The sequence below is a fragment of the Theobroma cacao genome, chromosome 1 (genome assembly GCF_053813885.1).
Source record: "Theobroma cacao isolate CCN51 chromosome 1, ASM5381388v1, whole genome shotgun sequence".
NCBI classification, from domain to species: domain Eukaryota; kingdom Viridiplantae; phylum Streptophyta; class Magnoliopsida; order Malvales; family Malvaceae; genus Theobroma; species Theobroma cacao.
In genome coordinates, this window is record NC_142639.1 from 7,009,734 (window position 1) to 7,030,705 (window position 20,972).

General features: G+C 33.1%; 1 protein-coding gene across 4 annotated transcripts; it reads left to right on the plus strand.

The window, feature by feature from the left end:
* Positions 1-8,867: 8,867 nt before the first annotated feature.
* LOC18611803 (uncharacterized) lies at positions 8,868-12,466 on the plus strand. 4 transcript variants are annotated; one of them, XM_088803339.1, is made up of 8 exons: positions 8,868-9,093; positions 9,633-9,734; positions 9,914-10,396; positions 10,499-10,648; positions 10,754-10,852; positions 11,009-11,071; positions 11,138-11,574; positions 11,679-12,466. In XM_088803339.1, the coding sequence occupies exons 2-8, from the start codon at positions 9,668-9,670 to the stop codon at positions 12,324-12,326; spliced, it is 1,947 nt and encodes a 648-aa protein (XP_088659465.1). In that variant the 5' UTR covers positions 8,868-9,093; positions 9,633-9,667; the 3' UTR covers positions 12,327-12,466. The 4 variants fall into 4 exon arrangements, with proteins under 4 accessions (XP_088659465.1, XP_088659457.1, XP_088659460.1 ...); XM_088803331.1 differs by having other exon boundaries at positions 8,868-9,092; positions 9,653-9,734; XM_088803334.1 differs by having other exon boundaries at positions 8,868-9,092; positions 9,653-9,734; positions 11,024-11,071.
* The last annotated feature ends 8,506 nt before the right edge of the window (positions 12,467-20,972 follow it).

Consider the following 20,972-nt stretch of genomic DNA (forward strand, 5'->3'; position numbering starts at 1 on the left):
CACATATACTTTTCATAATATATTTTTATCCTACTAAAGTTACTCATATACTTCTACCATATGTTTTTTACCACAACAACTTGGGTCAACCACAATGAATAAACAGGCCACATCTAAATAGAGACCAACGGAATTGCATATTTGCACCTCACCTTGTTCAAGCTTGAACTAGCCCAAGAATGACTAGGCTATGTGTAGACACCATTTTTTTATTTGTTAATTTTAATTTTGTTATTTATTTTAATATGATCATTATTACCATAGTTTTATGGTCAAAAGACTTATCCAATCTCTGTTCTCTTCAATTTTATTCAATTTAGTCCTTATACTCAAAATCGAAGCAATTTAGTTTCTTAATTTTGAGACTTGTGTCAATTTAATCATTCTCCTTAACGACATCCAATTTTATCATTAAAAAGATGACATCAGCGATAACATATCACATTTTGATGACATAGCATTGAGATGATGACATGGCATGCTACATGGTATTGAGTAATGACGTGGTAATGCCACATGGCCTTATTCGATGACGTGGTGGTGCTGACGTGGCACTGACATATCCACGTGGCAAATCAAAAAAGTTTTCAAAATTTTTTTTTTGCCACGCTATAGGGATTAAATTGAACAAAAATATATATTACATGGATTAAATTGAACAAAATCGAGATGTTAAGGGACTAAATTGAAAAAAAATTTGAAAAATACAAATTATTAAGTAGATTATTGATATGCATATTAATAAGTCAAATATTTAAGTGTAAAAGATTTATGGTATTAAAAAATATGTATAAATATTTTCTTACTTGATTATTTGATTCTAGAATATGTAAATTAATTTATCTTTTTTACAAAAATTAAGTTTGAATTCTCTTTCTATAAAAAAATTTTTGAAAAAATTTCATACCTAAAGTCAAATTTAGATGAATAACTTGCATTACGTTAAAATAAAATAATATAAAATGACTAAATATGTTGATTTAGTTACAACTTTCACAATTTACAAATACACATTCTTTTGAAATTATTCAACTCTTACCTAATTTACCTTTTACTTAAATTTACTCAAATTAGTAAAATATGTTGATTTGGTCACAACTTTCACAATAAATAGAATAGGTAGTTTATTAAAGAAACATGTTAGTAAGAATTTACTTTAAGATTAGATATAAAAATAATAATAATAGTACATAATAAATAAAATGTAATACAATGACTTAGACGAAAATATTAAAAAAAACACACATAATGATAGACAATGAAAAGTATAAAAAATTAAATCAATTAAAATATAACTAATTAATCAATTTGGGAAAGGTGAAGAGTCACCAATCCCAAATAGATCGAGGTTCCACCAGAATGATGGGAGGGTCTTGATTTAGTGATCTAATGTAATCCAAATAATTATTTTAAAGAATAAAGTTAATAAAATTTATTACTATATGTAGTAAAATATATATAATAATGAATATAAAAACAATAAATAAGATATGAGAAGAATAATAACAGAGTGGATGAGAATATACTATCCGAATATGCCAATGATGGAATTGTTACCGGGACACGAGAAGTTGTAGCCTTGGGTTAATCTTCTTAGATGAGAGATTTAACTAAAACTCCACCAGTATGATAGGAGGGTTTTAGTTTTCAAGTCACAATATTTTTTAAATGAGTTAATAAAAAATAAGGAATGTTGAAAGCATAGAGTAGAAATATAAAATGTTCATGCTTCAAAAAAAAATATAAATATTTATGCTTTTAAAAATAAAGTACATAATAATGTAAAACATTGTTACTTGGATTATACTGATGATGGAATATTCATTCGGAATGTGAGAAGTCGCAATTCTGAATGAACTTTTCTAGACTAGGGATTTTGATTTAGACCCCACCAGTACAATGGGAGGATTTTAATTTTGAGTCTCGATAAAAATAATAATAAAAAAATATAAAAATAATAGAATAGTTAGTCAAAAAGAAAATATGATAAGTTAATTAAAATGTAGGAAAGAAGTTGAGTTATAAAAAATATATATAAATAATAATTATGAAATAAATATTTGCTTTAAAAATAGCATTTGGGTAAAAGGACAATATATATCACAAAATAGATAAATTCTTAAGTATAAAAAATATATATAATAAAATAAAATATAGCTAGATGAAAATAATAAATATAAAATATTATTTCATGATACACACACACGCACAAAGATAAACAATAAAAAAAATTCAAAGAGGTAATAAAAGAGTTGTAGGAAGATTAAGAAATGAATATTGAAATTTATAGATATATTACACATCATCGTTGCATCATTAAATGTCATGGCATGTAGATGTGTTATATGCATGAGTTGAGACCTCGATGATGGGACTTTTGGAAGGAGCTTGCAAAAGGGAGTTCTTTTGAAAAATTTTCTATGTGAAAAGATACCTTCAAGTCTCACTAGTATGATGGGAGGGCTCGAAGAATATCCTTAATGAAAGGTTTTTGCTTGTATTAGGATCTACATTCATGAAAATATTATTTTTACTTGCAAACAACTACCTCAATGATGGGACGTACTCATTAAACTTGCGAAGGCAAGTTTAACAAGTAATTTTCTAGGTGAGAGAATATTCATGAATCACACGAATATAATGGGTGGATTCAGGAAATATCCTCAATAAAAAGTTTTCGTTTGGCGTTATCCGGATTTTATGCTATGCATTTCATAATTGCATCATATGCATGTCATACCTGAAAAACTGAATAAATGTTTTAATTTGTTAATAAAATAGAGAATAAAGTAAATAAACCATAATTAAGGAAACATGGGAATAAAATCACCAGTTTTGGTTATAATAGGATAACATATAATTAAATGGTACCGTTCGTGAAATGGGTATCGTAGAGGTGCTAATCCTTCCTTATGCGTAATCATACTCCCAAATCCAGCTCTAAAAAAATCACAGACCAAGTCATTATTCCTTCAACGGACCTAAAATCAATTTAGGATCCCGTTAAAAAGAATTAACATAGTAGGCAGCCAATCGCACCTACATAAAAAAGATTGGTGATGACTTTTTAAATTTTCTATGTCTAACAGTCGGGTTCCTAGATCCGTACATTATGACTCTATGAAGGATCACAACAGCCCACCACAATAAAATGCTTTGTTTGGTGTGTAGAACCCCTTCCAATCAGTGCCGTTCAAGAACTTCTGCTTTGCTCCACCATAGTTGCAAAAAATGACGTTGTTTTTTAAACTTTCAAACCCTAGGTATATAAACTCCTTTTCTTCTCTCGTCTCTCCATTTCTCTTCTTGTTTTCTCTTTACCACCGGCTTTTTCACCTTCTCTCTAAAATCAACTCTCTCGTTTCTCTTCTCTCTACTAGAAAACTACTATCATTGACCTTAAAAAACCTTTTTTTTTGTTTTTTGAAATCCCTCTTCCTTTTTGATCGAAAGAAGAAAAGAAAAAGGATTCACCGAATCCTAAATCCCCTAAACCTAGTGAATACCAAAAAGGAAAAACTTCCCATCGCCTCACTTGCTTTCTTTTTCTTTTCTTTATTTTTACTATTTTTTTTGGTTTTCGAATTGTGGTTGTTTGGTTGTGGTTGGATGCAGTTGATAATGAAAGCTAGGGGTTTTCTTTGGTTTCTAAGGGTTTTTGGATTTCTAGCAGGGGTTTCTAGGGTTTTTTGTTGCTAAGTTTTCTCTAGCTGCTACTACTAAGGAATCTTAGGGTTTTTTTTCTCTTTGGAATCCGACCTCCCTTTTGTTTTGGAAATATTTTCTTCTTATATGCGTAAGGGATTTGTAAATCCCTATAATTTTTACTTTGCCAGTCGTTATGCGCTCCACAGTTGGTGGAGCAACCAAGTGGCCTTTGCTTGGGTGTCAAGGGACACTTAGCAAAGGCCTGGTACATTTTCTGTTTTTGGCTTCATTCGATTTTAGGACAGCTGGCCAATTTTCGAGTTGTTCCTGTTTCTAGAATGTTCTTCCTCTCAGTTGGTTTTAATCTTGGTTTACAACACTTAATCCTGTTTTAGCTAATTTGATCTATTCTAGTTCGAGTTTGATCATTTGGGCCTGTTTTGCCAATAACAGGCCCAATTGTTGGATTAAGTCTAGTGTTAGCTTAATCATTGCCAAGGCCCAAACAGTTTTATAATACGAGGACCACATCAAAGTCCATTAGACAAATTAATTTTGACTATAAACTAATGACATAAGAAAGGTAAGTAAATAAATAAATAACAAATGAAATAAAATAAAATAAATCAATTATTGACTTCTTATATAAAAATATAGTGTCTACATACGACAAGAAAAGATCTTCGATCATGTATATCATTTGGGTTCAAAGCAGCGCATAACATTACTTCGGCATGATATTTTCCGCAACAATTTTTCACATTAGCTGCAAAGTTGTCCCCTCCCTCTCGACTTGATCGTATCTCTGGAGCTGCTCTGCAGATGCAAAGGGAGCTACAATGGTTTGAGGTGAAACATTATCTATTAAAATTTTTGCTGCCCATATCTGTGAAATAGACACTATATATTAATCGTGTGTTTCATGTTTCATTTGCATTTCAAGTTAATGAATTTGGAGCTGATAAAAAGGTTTTCGTGTTAATGTTGATTAGGAGTTGAGGAAGATTCTACCCCGAAAATTTGAGGAAGAGTTCGACGAAAACAATAGAACTCCGGCATCTCTGTTTTCTCATGAGCACAAGGAGCTGATTACAGAAGGGGAGAAATGGATGAAGAACAATGCAGCGTCGTGCATGGTTGTGGCTACTCTCATCGCTTTGCTAATTTTGAGAATTGAAGTATACATATTTTATTGTATATATATCTTAAATTTGACCTTTATAATTTTAAATATTTTAATTTTATAATTACTTAAATTAAAATTATTTATTTATAATGGAGAAAATAAGTTAACAGTATATCTCAACTGTTTAAATTTAATTAAAATTTTATACTCAAAGTCTCGAATTAAGTTTTGAGATAAATAAATTCAGATTTATGAGATGGAGAAAAAGTTCTCTTATTATGTAATTCAAATGCTTCATGTGCTCTCTCTAATGGGACATCTTAATGGTTAAATTTAAGCATCTATCTTGGAAGTTTCAAATTTAAATCCTAAAACCAGCAGAGTGAATGTTACAACATATGAGAGAATTACCTTTTATTATCTTGATCAAAATTCTTTATTCACAAAAAAAAGGTCCTTTAGGTACCAAAGAATAAGATTACAAACTCTTTTCATTTTTTGTCTTTATCTAAATATACCCCAAAAATTTTGGGAAGCCTCTAGAAGTTATATTCCCCAATAAGCAATCACCAAAAAATGAATATCGGAGTTCCTTTGTGACAGTGTAATTGTGTTCCTTGCAAACTAATTGGTTGGTAATACACAGATACATATTTTATTTTAAGCATTTACAATTAATAAAAAAACATTCTTTATTTTCACAAGAAACCTTCAATGTCAATTAGATGAAATAATTAAAGTTTATGGAATGTTATATGCTTTGCAAAAGAAAATTACAAAAGGTTATAATTATGAGATTCTTATTTCATCAACATATTTTTCCTAAGTTTCTTGTCAATATTTTATTAAAAAAAAGATATTAACAAAGTAGAAAGACTGGCATATGATTATGTTTCTCACTTGTGAAGTGGACATGTGATCTCATAGATTGAAGTATGAAGATATTTGAATAAAATGTAGGTGCTTATCACAACAACAAGTTCACTGATTATGACCTTCCATGAAAATTTGTTTAGTACATCATTTAAATGTCCATAAAATAAATTCTTATGTGTTAGTTGTATAAGTGATCTTTAGACTTGATATCACTAAATTACTGTATGTTTGAAATGTTAGTCTTTGATACTATCTAAAGTGGCTTTAATTAAGGATGTTCAAAAAGATATTAATATTGGGTATAACATGAAACATATGAGGATGAATCAATAATCAATAGAGGATTTATTACTTTAAATGAAACAAAAGGGCATATCCCATTGCATCTAGATAAGCAATAAGTCATAGATGCCTTTGGCTTAAGCATATAGAGATGCCGACAAAAGGTTTTGTTACTCTCTAATAATGAATTTGATTGCTAATATCAAGTTTTAAAATGACAAAAACAAAATTTGAGTTGACATTGTATCATACTCAATTTCTTGTTAGGATATTATATGATGAAGTGATAATAATTACATAGGAAGACTATGTACTAAAAGTTTGAGTTGAGCCACAATTACTTTTCTTGACATTTGGGTAATCATGCATGATGCATTACTAGATGTCAATTTTCATGACTTATAAATATAAATTAATCAATTATGGAATTTTTTTTGAATAGCAAATCAATTATGGAATTGATGATGATTGTAAAAGAGTTTGATTCATCTAATCCTGATTCAACTTAGATTATAATTTATATATTTATTGTCAACATATTAATATCCTAATGAGTCATATACATTACTAAAGAAAGTTAATTGAGAATGTGAAAAGGAGTTAATTAAGTTGGACTTAATTGAAAGAAGTTAAAAACTTTGAAGACATAATTGAACGGTTGAATTAATTTTAAAATAATTTTGCAATTAACATAAAAGTTATAAAAATGATATCAACATTAGGATTTTTTTTTTTAATTGGAAGAAAGGGGATTTGAACCTTACTTTTTAAGTAGGAATTATGTACCAACTAATAAATCAAAATGCTTGAGTGCAATATTGAGATATTGAGATTAGGATTAACTCAATTATCTTTAAAATAAATATGAAGCTCTTTTCACATTCTCTGTTAACATTTTTTAATGTTTGTGATCCAGTAATTAGGGTCTTTATGATTGGAACACCGAAAAGAGAGTGGGCCTGACTTATGAGCCATTGCTAGAGAAGAAGTAAAACTCTTGGAAGTTTGGTCGCAGTATGGAATATGGCACTTGCTATGTCCTTTCTACTTCCAACCCTCGTCTTTTTGCTATTATTGATCAATATATAACCTGTTCTCTACTTGAGAATGGGACTGATTGCTGGAAGTCCGTTGAGTACTCAAAAATAAATTTCTTTGCCCTTTTTCTTTTGGACAAAGAGGAGTCCAATTGAATTTAATTGTAAAGGCAAACTCAAGTTCAAACTTGACTACACACACATTTATCTATGTGTATATATATAATCAAAAACTTAAATTAGATTGTGAATATGGTTGGAATTAATTGCTAAAAATTATTCGGACTCAGCATATTCTCAATTCTTTGAGCTATTGGAGATTGAGCTCAATATGATCGCGAACAAGTTGATGCTCATTATAGACTTGGCTTAGATATGTATATAGTCCTGATGTCAAACGACGAAGAGAGAGACTATTAGGTCTTGTCTTGTCTTAGTATATACGGTAAAGAAGAGGTTTCGACAATTTTAAGATCCAAGTTCAAGTCTCATCAAATGTAGATTATTGATTTTTACTGCTTGATGTATAGTAAAAGTTATTTGATTATAATTGTAATTAGTATTGATACATATAATTTCCTAACAAAATTTTATAACCATTAATTTTGAACTTAATATATAGCCATCGATATCGAACTTAATTCAATGATATGGTGGAAGCCTTGGGATCACTAGATCCTAAATTAAAATCCCACTTGGGTTTTTTTTTGTTTTTTGTTTTTTTAAATTTTATGGTAAATTTTCACTGGTTATATGTTATACTAATTATTATGGTTAATTGTTAATCAGTTCCTTCTCTTGGATGTACTAATTTACAAGTTATATATTGGATTTAATTCATTTTAACTGTTATTGTATAATTTAAGGGTAATTCAAAAAATTAAATGAAACACTTTTCATTTTGCATTTTTTGTTCTATTATCAATTTTTTTCAAATTAATCAAAATAAAAAAAATAAAATCCTAAATTGACCAAAAATTAAGACCTTACATCAAGTAATAAAAAGTTTTACAAACATTAAATCCTAAAATGGGAATCCAGGTTAATTGTATATATAATCTCATTAAACAAAATTTTTCTATACCAAATATGATGAGATCATTGAAAGAATATCATTGGATCCGATGACGTTGCTCCATATCATACGGGTTGATGAATAACATATGCCCCAAGTAAGTGTATTCTCATATTGTTAATTTGTTAGATCCTTCATATGTACATATACATATTCGTAAATTGTCACATTTTATGATTTTTGAACAATTGTAACTTAAAATCCTAAAGTATAGATAGATTCAGTTGCACAATAAAGGAGAGCACACCAGGATCAACTTGCTGCAAAAGCAATTGACTAAACACAGCAGCAGGGGGCAAAATAAAATTAGAAGAAAAAGGAAAAAGAGGTAAGGCAGTAGGCACACCACTTTGAACTTTTAATTATTTTGATGCCACAACATTGGTCCAGGATCAAAAGTGAAAGGGGAAAAGCTATATTATCGGTAAGTTGTAATCATTGGACATAATGGTATTACCCTTTCTTAAACCCAAAACTAATTTGCAGCAAATTTTTCTTTTACATGAGCTTGACAATGGCTCAATTAAGAATGCTTTCATAGTTTAACCTGAAACGTTTATGTTCTTGCAACAAGGGAAAGGAAAAAGGTATTATTAGAAGAGGGAAAACTCTAGCGGTTTCAAGAACATTGGCATTCTTTACAGCAACTAAAGTATTCAAAAGGAATTCTAATTTGGTTCAAGTTACCTTAAAGAATCTTTAATTTAAAGAAAGATGCCATGGCATAATAAAAGATGGAAAGACAAAAAGAAAAAGACAAAAGAAGAAATAATAGGTATTAAGCAGAATCTTTTGGATCATCTCTGAGGAAATTATATATGCATCAAACAATCTTCTTTTTTCCTTTTTCTCTCTTCTTCTTTAAACTTGGACTCCAAATTATCTGCAACATCCCATTACTTATTCTTTGTTTATGCCTTTAGCAGCAGAAAAGCATGTAGGAGGGGCAAAAGATCAATTTCCAAAGAAGAATTTCTTACACTTTGGACAGATCTGTAGTGTTTTCGGTGGTGGCAATTTGATGAAACAGCTGCAACATTCCATTGAAGGTAAATTAATTAAAAACTATTTGATTAACTTCTTCATATTTCGTATTAGCTGAGACGTTAATTTTCTCCATATAAATATGGATCGTAAGTTATCCTTCTTGGTTACCTAATATCTGAGTTCAACCAACACTTATTTGCAGTACAAAGGCCTGGAAAATATAGCCTGTAAGTGATTGATAAAGTCATCATATACATGTGTTGCATAGGTTTTCTTTTATGTAAGATCATGTGAAATATTGGGTTTGCTTTGGTTTATCATTACATAGTCATAACAGAGCAATATTTAAAACGTTTTCAAGGATATTACATATCTAACTCTATTAAGTTTTCTAATTATGAACGATTTATTTTCATCATTTGGCAACTATGAAGCATGCAGGTGCATGCCTTCATAGAAGGGAAAGAGGGTTCAACCAAATACAAATTATAGATAATAGAGTTAATGCTTAACATAGTTAAGTTTGATTTAATTTCAATGGAAATAGTTGAGAGTCAATTTTGGTTCATCTAGCAGTTTTACTCACATTTCTTCTTTTCAGTTTCCCATTGTCAATAGGCTGTTTCCCATAACAAAATGCGGCCCACGGAAGCTACCCCTGGTGCTCCTAAGAGATCAACGAGCAATGTAGATGAGAATGAAGGTTATTCCATCTCTCTGTTTTATCAAATTTTGGTCACTAACACTTAGGAACAAGTACAATTGAAATTGAAGGAGGGCACTCCTTCAAATGAGCTTGAAAACGTACCTAATAAATAAGTTTTTGTTCCGAAAATGCTACCTTGTGTTTGTTTCAAGCTATTTTGTTGTGAAACCTGGCAGATTTAAAGGATGCATACATTCGTTATCTGCCCTTGTACAAAGCTGTGGATAGTGGTGATTTGGAAGCTACCAAGAAATTCCTTGACCAGCACCCAAGTGCATTGTCCAGTAGCCTTTCCGCTGATGGCGACACAGCTCTTCACATTGCGGTCCTAGCGGGACATGTAGAGATAGTTGAGGAGTTGGTGGGGCACATGTCTGCACAAGAAATAGCAGTTAAACAGAAATTTGGTTCAACAGCCCTTAATTTTGCTGCCGTTGGAGGAGTAACAGAGATTGCAGAGTTATTGCTGAAAAAGAATAGAGAGTTGCTTACCATTACAAATGAATATGACCAGATCCCTCTGGTTGTGGCTGCTCTCTATGGGCATAGGAATTTGGTGCAGTATCTTTACGAGGAGACTCCCAAGGAAGAGCTTGATCCAACTAATAAAAATCATGGAGCCCTTCTTCTCACTGCTTGTATTATCGATGAATTTTACGGTACGAGAGGATTGCTTTACTATCTCTTCTGGTTCTATACTCTTTCCTTTTGTTCATTGTTTCTTATTTAACCTTTACCTGTTCTTCCTTTATGCCATACAGATATTGCTTTGGATCTAGTCCAGGGCTATCCGCAATTGGCAATTGCTGAAGACACAGATGGAGACACGGCCCTGCGTATTTTGGCTCAAAAGCCATCTGCATTTCCAAGTGGAACTCAACTTAAAACTTGGCAATGGTGGATATATAAATGTTGGTAACTTCTCACTTGGAACTTATCTTCGAAATTGGAGCTATAGTAGAGTCATTAAATTGAGCTTTATCTGTGGCTGCATTATTGTACATTCTTGGCTTCAGGTATTCAGTTGCATCCACATAACGCCTCTCTCAACAATTCGGGAGATATTGAAAAACCTCCTGAAGGTCCAACTCATCCAAAAAATTTGACTAAACGAGGTATATATATAAAACAAGTCACAGATTTCTTAGTAGAAATTTGCATTTTCTTTTATTTAGATCTGTTCTGACATTAATTTTTAGAATCATTTGAGCACAAATCCCTACTTTTCTAAATACTGCATCACCTAATTTGTACTTGAATTTGAAAATCAGGTTTCGTTTATGCAGCACTTCACCTACTATCGCAAATATTCTGGAAATGCTTAAAACTTACTGGTAAGAAACAACAACTCTACCTACCTTTCATATCTGCTTGAGCCTTACTCTGCTTGTTGCCATCAGTCCCAGGAGTCAGAAGCATATATGAGTTGAAGTTGACGCATGTTCAAGCCAAAGAACTGTTAACTTGTGTTTGCCGAGAGGCATCAACTATAGAAGATGAGAACAGATTGGTATCTCTGGTAAAGAAAGCACTATTTGAAGCAGTTAAGCAAGGGTTAGTTGAGTTTGTCACAGAGATCATGAAACATTATCCTGAGGTGATTTGGTTCCATGATGACAAGGACCGGAACATATTTTTTGTTGCAACCGCTGAACGCCAAGAAAAGATTTTCAGCCTTATATATAAAATGGGTGCAAAGAAAAACTATGTGGCAACTCATTGGGATAAGGATTTTAACAACATGTTACACCAGGCAGCATTCTTAGCTCCTTCCTCTCAGCTTGATCGTGTTTCAGGTGCAGCTCTGCAGATGCAACGGGAGCTTCAATGGTTTAAGGTGATTACATACATTCATACATACATACATAAGCTTCTTTAGGTTTAAAACTAAAGTAAAAGAAAAATTACTCATCCATAAATTCTTTCTTATTTTGATTGCAGGAAGTGGAGAGTGCTGTACAACCCAAGTACAAGGAGATGATCAACAACCATTTCAAAACACCCCGAGCTTTGTTCACTGATCATCATAGGAAATTAGTGGAACAAGGGGAGCAATGGACCAAGAAAACTGCGGAATCTTGCACGGTTGTTACTGCTCTAATCGTCACCATTATGTTTTCGGTAGTGTTTACAGTGCCTGGAGGATATGATGAGGCAGGGGTCCCGCTCTATTTGCATCGAAGTTCCTTCTTGATTCTCATGATATCTGATGCATTGTCACTTTTCACTTCCACAACTTCTTTGCTGATGTTCTTAGGAATCCTGACATCCCGATATGGAGAAGAAGATTTCCTCCAGAGTGTGCCTACAAAATTGATGATTGGGCTTTCCATGCTTTTCTTCTCCATAGCAACCATGATGATAGCCTTTGGAGTTGCCCTGTTCATTGTTCTCCATGAAAGAATAGCATGGGTTTCATTTCCAATTATTTTGCTTGCTAGTCTTCCAGTTACCCTTTTCGCCTTGTTGCAATTCCCTCTCCTGGTTGAGATTTTCTTTTCCACTTATGGACCTGGCATCTTTGACAAGCCGAAGAAGCCCTGCTTTAGATCAGGTTCTACCCGCTCTTCTACACGTTGCGTTCGTTAGCTCGTCACACCTGCATTCTGTACTACTGCTAAAGCAACAGGGTTTAAATTGGTCATATGCTCTTTTTCTCAATCTGATGTTCTTATATTCTTAAAGCATACTTTGCTTCCTTTCCTAAAGAGACATATTTTGCTCCAGAACATACATATGTTTGGATTCGAATTGGCTGGTAATGCATTCATCAAATTTCGTAATGCGTGGAATATAAGTAGTCTCTAGTTTGAAAAGACTGATTCCATTTTATTAAGCCCTCCAATTTGAATGACAAAGTCATTGACTACAATTTTCTATAAAATTTTTGCTAATTTTTGTATTTCCACTGATCTCTGACTTAAATCTAAATCGGCATCTCTAATTTTTTATTATTATTATTGTTTTTGGTACATTTGATTAGGTGGTAAGGGGAAAGAGGAGATTTACATCTTAAAACTTAAACTCTCTTTAAAGAAAACGACAATCATAGGTGAAGGTAATAATCATTTTCCATCTCACAAATTTGCTCTTTTTCAAAGTTTAAATTCAAGATTTTCAAGTTTTAATATATTAAATTGTCAAGCTCAATAAATTTATAATGAATCAATAAATTTTTATTAGTTTTTCTTTTCCAATCAACATTTGCTTAAAATATCAGCACGAATCCGTAAATGATTAATTTGTTTTTTTAAAAAAATTAAAAATTAAAAAAGAGTAGAAAATAGAACAATGTAAGCCGCCATCCTTTTCTCCTTTGGCATATATAATATTTTTTAATCTTTTAAATTCAATTACCTTATTACATTCAATCAAAGCAACTTTAATTGGTTGTATAATCGATTTTATTTTTTATTGCTTCAAAAATTTCAAAAACCATATTACAACTTGAAAAATATAGACATTACCAAGCAATTGCAATCTAAAATTACAAGTCTGAATAAAGACACAAAAGATTTGTGATTAAGTTGGCATTATACATTTCTCATGTCAGTGTTTCTATCATCCCACCTCTAAATTGTTTTTATTTTTTTGAATTAATTAATAGCACAAATTTTTTTTTTTGAAAAGTGATTTTATTATCCATAGCCTAGATGTCATTTGAAGTCTCCCGCGTAACTGGGCACAGACTGTGATGGCATTGAAACCCCGATTTACAGAGGAAGTCAACACATACAAAATAGAGTTGCCAGTGCCACTCACAAAACCTAGTGGCTGTTTGAACATTGTAAATTTTAAATCAATACGCCAATAAAGAAAATTTTAAATTTTATAAACTGGATTATATAATTTTCATATGTCCATTTAACAATTAATTTTCATAAATATATGTTAATAGGACACGTGTCAACTCTTTAATCTCATTTATGTAGTTTAAAAACTTCACTGTCTGTGTATAAGATATAATTTTTTTAATAGCATAAAAATTTAGCACTATTTATTTATGAAAAAATGGAGGAAAAGAAATTCATAAAGAAAAATATAAGATAAGATTTTTTTTATTTCTTTTTGTTCCTAAAGGTCGAGACAATTTTTTTATCTTTTGCAAAAGCATAATAAGAATTAGAGTTCTAAGAATAATTTATCACAAGTATATTAGTCATATTTTCATGTTATTCAAATATTTCTTATTTTTAACAAGAATTTTCCTCCAACCTTTTCTATGGACGAAATATAATACTAAGAAACTTAACTTCATTGATGATGAGTTTTGATTCTAACTTAAATTTGAAAAGAAAACAAGAAAGGAATAAATATTTGAGGGATTTTTTTTTTGAAAGGTGAATTTTATTGAATCGAAAGCTACAATGCCATAGCAAGTCTACTACCCAAAATTGGTGGAAGACTCCTATTGGCATAGGAAGCTAGCTTTAAGATGGCTTTTACCCTTGTACAATTTGCAAAAGAGAGTTGCGCAATAAAGCTTTTGGCAGCAAAGACTAAACAAGAAAGCCCAATCCAGACAGTGACAATGGGCAACAAAAGATCCTAAGCTAGTTACAAAACAGCCTGAACTTTGACAACTAGAAATCGTCAGTAATTAGAGAGTTAATCAGCTCCAAAATGAACACATGATCCAATCCAACCTTAAACTTTAAACAGCAAGGAGTGGCAGACAGAACCGCAACCCCTCTCGAACCTTCAAAATAGCCATAGAGCAAAAAGAGAACGCCCTCTTTGAACATATGTTGAAGAAGTCACCCACAGATCCCTCCCCCTTGCTCACAAGGAAGAAGCTTCACGTTTCCCCCTTCAAAAGGATCCACTCCTTTTTCAGCTTTGGATCCCTTGAAGCTCCTGTACTATTTTGCAGCCTCATGCAAGCCGTCACTCTTCCTTTTTTGAAACTAACTTTTCCTTCCTCTTGCATAAGCTGGACTCCCCTGCATAAAGAGTCTCATGCAACATTCAAATATCAAGGAAAGGAAAAATCCAACCAGCCCTCCTACACTCAAAACACTGGGAGGAGAAAAAGATGAACTCCAAAAGAAAGAAAGCTTTCCCTCCATATCCCGGCGATGGACCACTCAAGAAACCAGAAAACTAAATCGACACCATCCCTAAAAGAGAGACCCAAAACTACTCTCCCAGGGGGATCTTACTCCACCCCCGAGCTCCCTCCTCTCTAAAACCCCTGTAACGCCCTCCTTTCTCAACTCCGTCTCCTCCTTCATTCTCATCTCATAGCTCCCAAGATCATTTCCTGTGAAACGGCAACCTAAGAACCCCTTCCCCCTTCCACTTAGGGAGAGCCCCCTACGGTGAACCGTTCCTTGGAAGCAAAAATCAAAGAACCCCTTCACCCTTCCACGTAGGGAGAACCCCCTGCCCGCTTATAACTCACACCCAAGAATCTTTGTCCTTCCCACCACCTCCTTTTTATTTTTTTTCACTCATTTTTTCCTGTTTTGTTCTTCTTTATCTTTCGTTTTCCTTTAAATTTTTCTTCCTTTTTTTCTTTTTCTCCTGTTTCCTCTTCTTTTGTTTTTCTCTTTTTCTTTTTTTTCTTTCTTTGTTTTTTTTTAATAAATAAAAAATGTACAAAATATAAATTCTCATTTACAACTAACACTATACTTGAAGGTCCAAATTTTACACCAAAGAGTGAGACACAAAACCAAAGACTGTCCATCATCATCTTGATATGCCCCACCTTAAGCCAAAATCTCAGCTTGCTCAAAACACACTCAGAAGAACATAACATGATTCCTCCACCTCGAAAGCACTTCCTTGTGATCCTCAAAGTCCTTACATGATCTTTATCACCTCCACAGTCCACATGCACAAGATATCTTCCTTCATTTTTCGCACACTGAATCCGATTAGGAAGGTTTTTTGCTCAGTGGGTCCCCCCGCGGTCAACGACATTCCTAAATGTCCTTTAAGTGTCATGAGTCAATCTTGTATCAGACCATGATAAGGTAGAGTTATCTATGAGATTGGGTCTTTTGTACTTGTAAGGGAAATGTGTCTCTTTCAAACAATGTAATGGTTCGTGGTGATACCTCCAAAAATACTTATTAAGTCTTTAGGGGGAAAGACTTTTTAGGAAAGGAATGTTCTCATTTCAAGCGCTGTAATGACTACTGGTTGAATATTTGTAAAATATCATAAACTCTTTATAGGGGGTGAGCAGTTGCCGGATTGTTGGGCTGCCTCACTAGTAAAGGTATGTTTATAGTGAATCATCTAGGGCTGCCCTTATGGCCCGATTATGGCGTGTCTTGGTCCCTTTATAGTTAATTTCATATTAATAAAATATTTTTTCGTTTTATGACTAAGTGGTTGCATACATGACATTCGTTGTGCCTTTTGATTTTGATGCGGGTTCTCTTAGTCTGATTTGTTGTTATTGTTAATGTTGGATAAAATATAACCGAGTATTGGCTGACTTGCGTAGAAGCATTCACTCAAGTGCCACACGGACTATCACATACTTAAGCAAATGAGTGTAGTTCGTGACACTAAACATCCTTCTCAAAAAGCAAACTTTAAAGTACTGTCCCTCCCTCTCTTTCTTCACCTTTAGTTGTAAAATTGTTCCCCTTTCGCCCATTTCAAGCGCTGTAATGGCTACTGGTTGAATATTTGTAAAATATCGTAAACTCTTTATAGGGGGTGAGCAGTCGACGGATTGTTGGGCTACCTCACTAGTAAAGGTATGTTTATAACGAATCATCTAGGGTTGCCCTTATGACCCGATTATGGCGTGTCTTGGTCGCTTTATAATTAATTTCATATTAATAAAACATTTTTTCGTTTTATGACTAAGTGGTTGCATACATGACATTCGTTGTGCCTTTTGATTTTGATACGGGTTCTCTTAGTTTGATTTGTTGTTATTGTTAATGTTGGATCAAATATAACCGAGTATTGGCTGACTTGTGTAGAAACGTTCACTCAAGTGCCACATGGACTATCGCATACTTAAACAAAGGAGTGTAGTTCGTGACACTAAACATCATTCTCAAAAAGCAAACTCTAAAGTATTGTCCCTCCCTTTCTTTCTTCACCTTTAGTTGTAAAACTGCTCCCCTTTCACCCAGTTGCGCCCCCTCACCCATGTGTTCATCCTTCCACTCATGTCCTAGATTCCTACCATTCTTCTTGCTGTATCCATTAACCCTACATTCTCTCATCCAATCCCATGTTCTAGGGAAACACAAAAAACTTATCCAACATAGGATCGTAAAGCAAAAACCGCCTATTATAGAGCTATTCTAAAAAAAAGAAATTATTTTTATTTTATTTTTTTCCTTTGACTTTTTCCTTTCTTTTTTTTGTTTTTCCTTTTTTTTTCTCTTTTTCTCTGTATTTTTCCTTCCTTTTTTTTTCTCTTTTTTTTCCTCTTTCTCTAATAAACCTTATTATTATTATTATTATTATTATTATTATTATTATTATTATTATTATTAAAACCTTCATTCTTAGATCTTGCAAACAAAGAGAGAGTAGTTAGTCTGGATGAACGACATCACTTGGAATAGGGAGACCTGCTGAACATAGCAACTACAATTAGTCCAAAAGAAAAATGAAAATAAAAGCAAGGACTCGGAGATTGAAAGAAAAAGACAAAGGGTGCTATATCTCAATCTTAATCGTCATTCTAAACCAACAACAAATTCTCTTCTCTCAATATTCCAGATTTGGCCAATTCATCAGCCATTTCATTAGTTGATCGTGGGACGTAACTCACTCTCCATTTTTTGAGCCTTTTATTTGCCTCCTCAATCGAGAGAATGATAGTCTTTAATTTCCAAGGAGCCCTCTCTGGATTGGTGACCCAATTAATTGCATTCCTAGAATCACTCCTCACTACTATTGCATTCGACCTCACCTACTTTGATGCCCCAAAAATTAAGAAAGCTTCCTTAATTGCCACAAATTCTGCTGTATTGGCATTTGACTCCCATATACTCCTGGAAAACATGATCTTTATTGATCCCTCACTATCTCTTAGGACCTCGCCTATCGCTGCCTGTCTTGGGTTTCCCTTCGTCACCCTATCAACATTGAACTTTAACATCCTTTCGTCTAGTTTGCCCATTCTACTTAGTCCCTCACCTTTGTTCTTTTGTTGCTAATTAAGGTGGACGTTGGGCATTTTATCAATTCCTAAACCTGACCACAGTCCTCAGGCCATATGGCCTCTACCTACCACGTTAATTTTATTTTTATGAGGTCAAGGCATTGTTCTCTATCCCACATTTATCCTTAAAAAACCATTTCATTTTTTATGAGTCATATTGTCCAAATGATAGCAAAAAAAAAAAAAATAGCTTTCACACCCTTCTTCTCTAACCTTACCTAATTCGTTCCAATCCATAAAAAATGAGATTGCTTCTTTATGGGAAACCCATCAACTCCCTAAACTTTACACCAATTCACCCACACTCTCCAACTTTCTACGCACTCAAAAAAAAAAAGATGTTTGGCAGTTTTTATTCCCCTTCTACACAAGACACAAGATGCAGACTCAACTCTAAAAAGACCCCTATTCACTAGTTCTGCTTTGATTGTGATCCTACCTCTAAGCACCCTTCAACAAAACAAATAAGCAACTTGATGTTATTTTTTTAAGGTAAATTTTTTTTAGCCCTAAACTATAATGTGTTTTTGGAAATAACCTTTTAGATAATTTTAATTATTTTTAGCAAAGAAATGAGATTTTGAGACAAAAATACCCTTAATGAAACCTCTTCATTAATGCACACTCTCATTCATGCGCATATTGGGGAAAACAAATCTATAAAGAATTTGTTTCCTCTAATTTTGTGCAAAATATCCATTTTTTACCTAGAAGCTTGTGCAAAACAAAATCATGTTGCAGGCGATGGTTTTTCTAATATTTCGGACATCGCCGTAAACAAAAACGCTGTGCATATTACATGACAGGTCTATTGAACGATCTTTTGATTCAAGGTTAGGAATAAGAAAGTGTATGAACAAGTTTACAATTATTATACGATAAGTCAGTGAGTGAACGTCGATTTTTTTGTGGGTTTAGTGATTAGAATGCCATATTGATTGAGAATGTGGTTTAGTGTTTTGTTGTTACATGTGCATTATTGTATTCCGTTGAAAATGAGTTTTAGATAGTAAGAGAAGGTTGATATTAAACTAAACAAGGAACTAGTCATGATGAATTCAAAGCTTCAAGAATGATGTGAAACCAGAAATCTCTGATACAGTGGTGAATTGAAAGGAGGAAGATATGAAACCAAAGCACGAACTAGTCATGCTACAATAAGCCATATGTGACACAGCTGTGACATAGTAGGATTTAGAGTTTGTGACACGCCATGGTAAGAATGTGTGACATGACTAGGTTTAGAATTGTAACATGCCATGGTGGGAATGTGTGACAAAAAATGGTGAGAATTTGTGACATGCCATGGTGAGAATATGTGAGATGGCATGGTGAGAATATGTGACATAGCTGTGACATAGTAGGGTTTAAAGTTTGTAACACGCCATGGAGGGAATATGTGACACAATAAAGTGAGAATATGTGACACGCCATGGTGTGAATATGTGACATGCCATAGTGAGAATATGTGAGACGACATGGTGAGAATATGTGACACGACTATGACACAGCAAGGTTTAGAGTTTGTGACACGCCATGGTGAGAATGTGTGACATGGCATGGTGAAAATGTGTGACACGGTAAGGTGAGAATCTGTGATATGGCATGGTGAGAATTTGTGACACGATATGGTGAGAATATATGTGACACACCATGGATGGAATATGTTACATGCCATGACTTGAATATGTGACACGACATAAATTTAAATAGAAAAAAAATGTAGATAAATGAGGAAGTCGTTTGAAATTCCACGACATTCATATTAACGGTTGAGGTGTTTAAAAGGCCATCACATTTTATTATATTTTCAACATTCATAAACGGTTGTGTGAAAGAAATAACAGAGTTTGATTCATTCGTCATTCCCAAAGAGACCAGAGTGTTCAACTTCTTTTGAGTAAAGTTAATGACATCATAGCAACAATGTCAATTCTGCGTGAAGAGGTCAGTTAGGTGTCAATTAAAACTTTCTTCTGTTTGGTAATTTTTTGCTAGGTTGCTTTATGAAATGTTTATGTTTTTGCTTGTGATATGTTTTAACTGTTTTCTTCCTAGTTTTATGGTTTTTGGGTAAATTGTTGAGAGAAATACAACATTTTTACTAACATGGTTTAAGGTCGTATCAAAATTTTTTAAAAGGTTTGCATATCATGTAACAAGAATAAAAAGGTCTTCAATCTGGCATGTAATGGGTTAACTATTTTGGTATTTCTAGCTTTTGTTTGGTGTGTTGTGTGTAAACCGTATAGTCGCCATAATCCTTAGCGTGTCACCAAAGTGTGTATTTTAAGGTACTTCGTATAACGAATCAGTAATTATAGTTGGTGTGTCATGACATGGAAGGGTTGGCATGTAATAACATTTTACTTGATTTGCATAGTATGTAACAACATATATTTCTTCAATCTAGCATGTGGTGGGTTAAATGTTTTTGGGTTTAGGGTAGCATTACATGTATGGTGTTGTTGTAACGTGCGGGTCTGAGAACCCACTTGCTAAAAGTGAAAAAAACTAAGAGTCACCACCAATCTTTTTTTTTATCTAGGTGTGCTTGGCCATCTAATGCTTTAGTTCTCTTCGACGGGGTCCTAAATTGATTTTATGTCTATCTAAAGAACAATAATCTGGTCTACAAGTTTAGAGCTAGGTTCAAGAGTACGGTTACGCACGGGAAAAGATTAGCACCCCCGTGACGCTTGTTCCAAGAATAGTACCACTTAATCATATGTCATCCTAAACCAACGACTTTATTCTTATGTTTCCCTAATTATGGTTTATTTTATCTTTTATTTTATTAACAAATCAAAATATTTTATTTGGTTTTACGGGTGTGGTGTACACATGATGCAATTATGAAATGCATGGCATCAAATCTAGATAATGCCAAACGAAAACCTTTTATTGAGGATATTTCTCGAATCTGCCCATCATACTGGTAGGCTCCAAGGATATTCTCTCATCTAGAGAAATACCCAAAAACTCACCTTCGCAAGTTTAACGAGTGAATCCCATCATCTGGGTAATCATTTGTATTTAAAAATAATATTTTTTGTGGATGCAAACCCTGATGCAAGCGAAAGCTT

Excerpts from the sequence above, each read along its gene's own strand:
- LOC18611803 (XM_088803331.1), top strand. The coding sequence starts at position 8,958 with ATGCCTTTAGCAGCAGAAAAGCATGTAGGAGGGGCAAAAGATCAATTT. Across the intron at positions 10,397-10,498 it reads TATTATCGATGAATTTTACG|ATATTGCTTTGGATCTAGTC; the intron begins GTACGAGAGGAT and ends TATGCCATACAG. Across the intron at positions 11,575-11,678 it reads GGGAGCTTCAATGGTTTAAG|GAAGTGGAGAGTGCTGTACA; the intron begins GTGATTACATAC and ends TTTTGATTGCAG.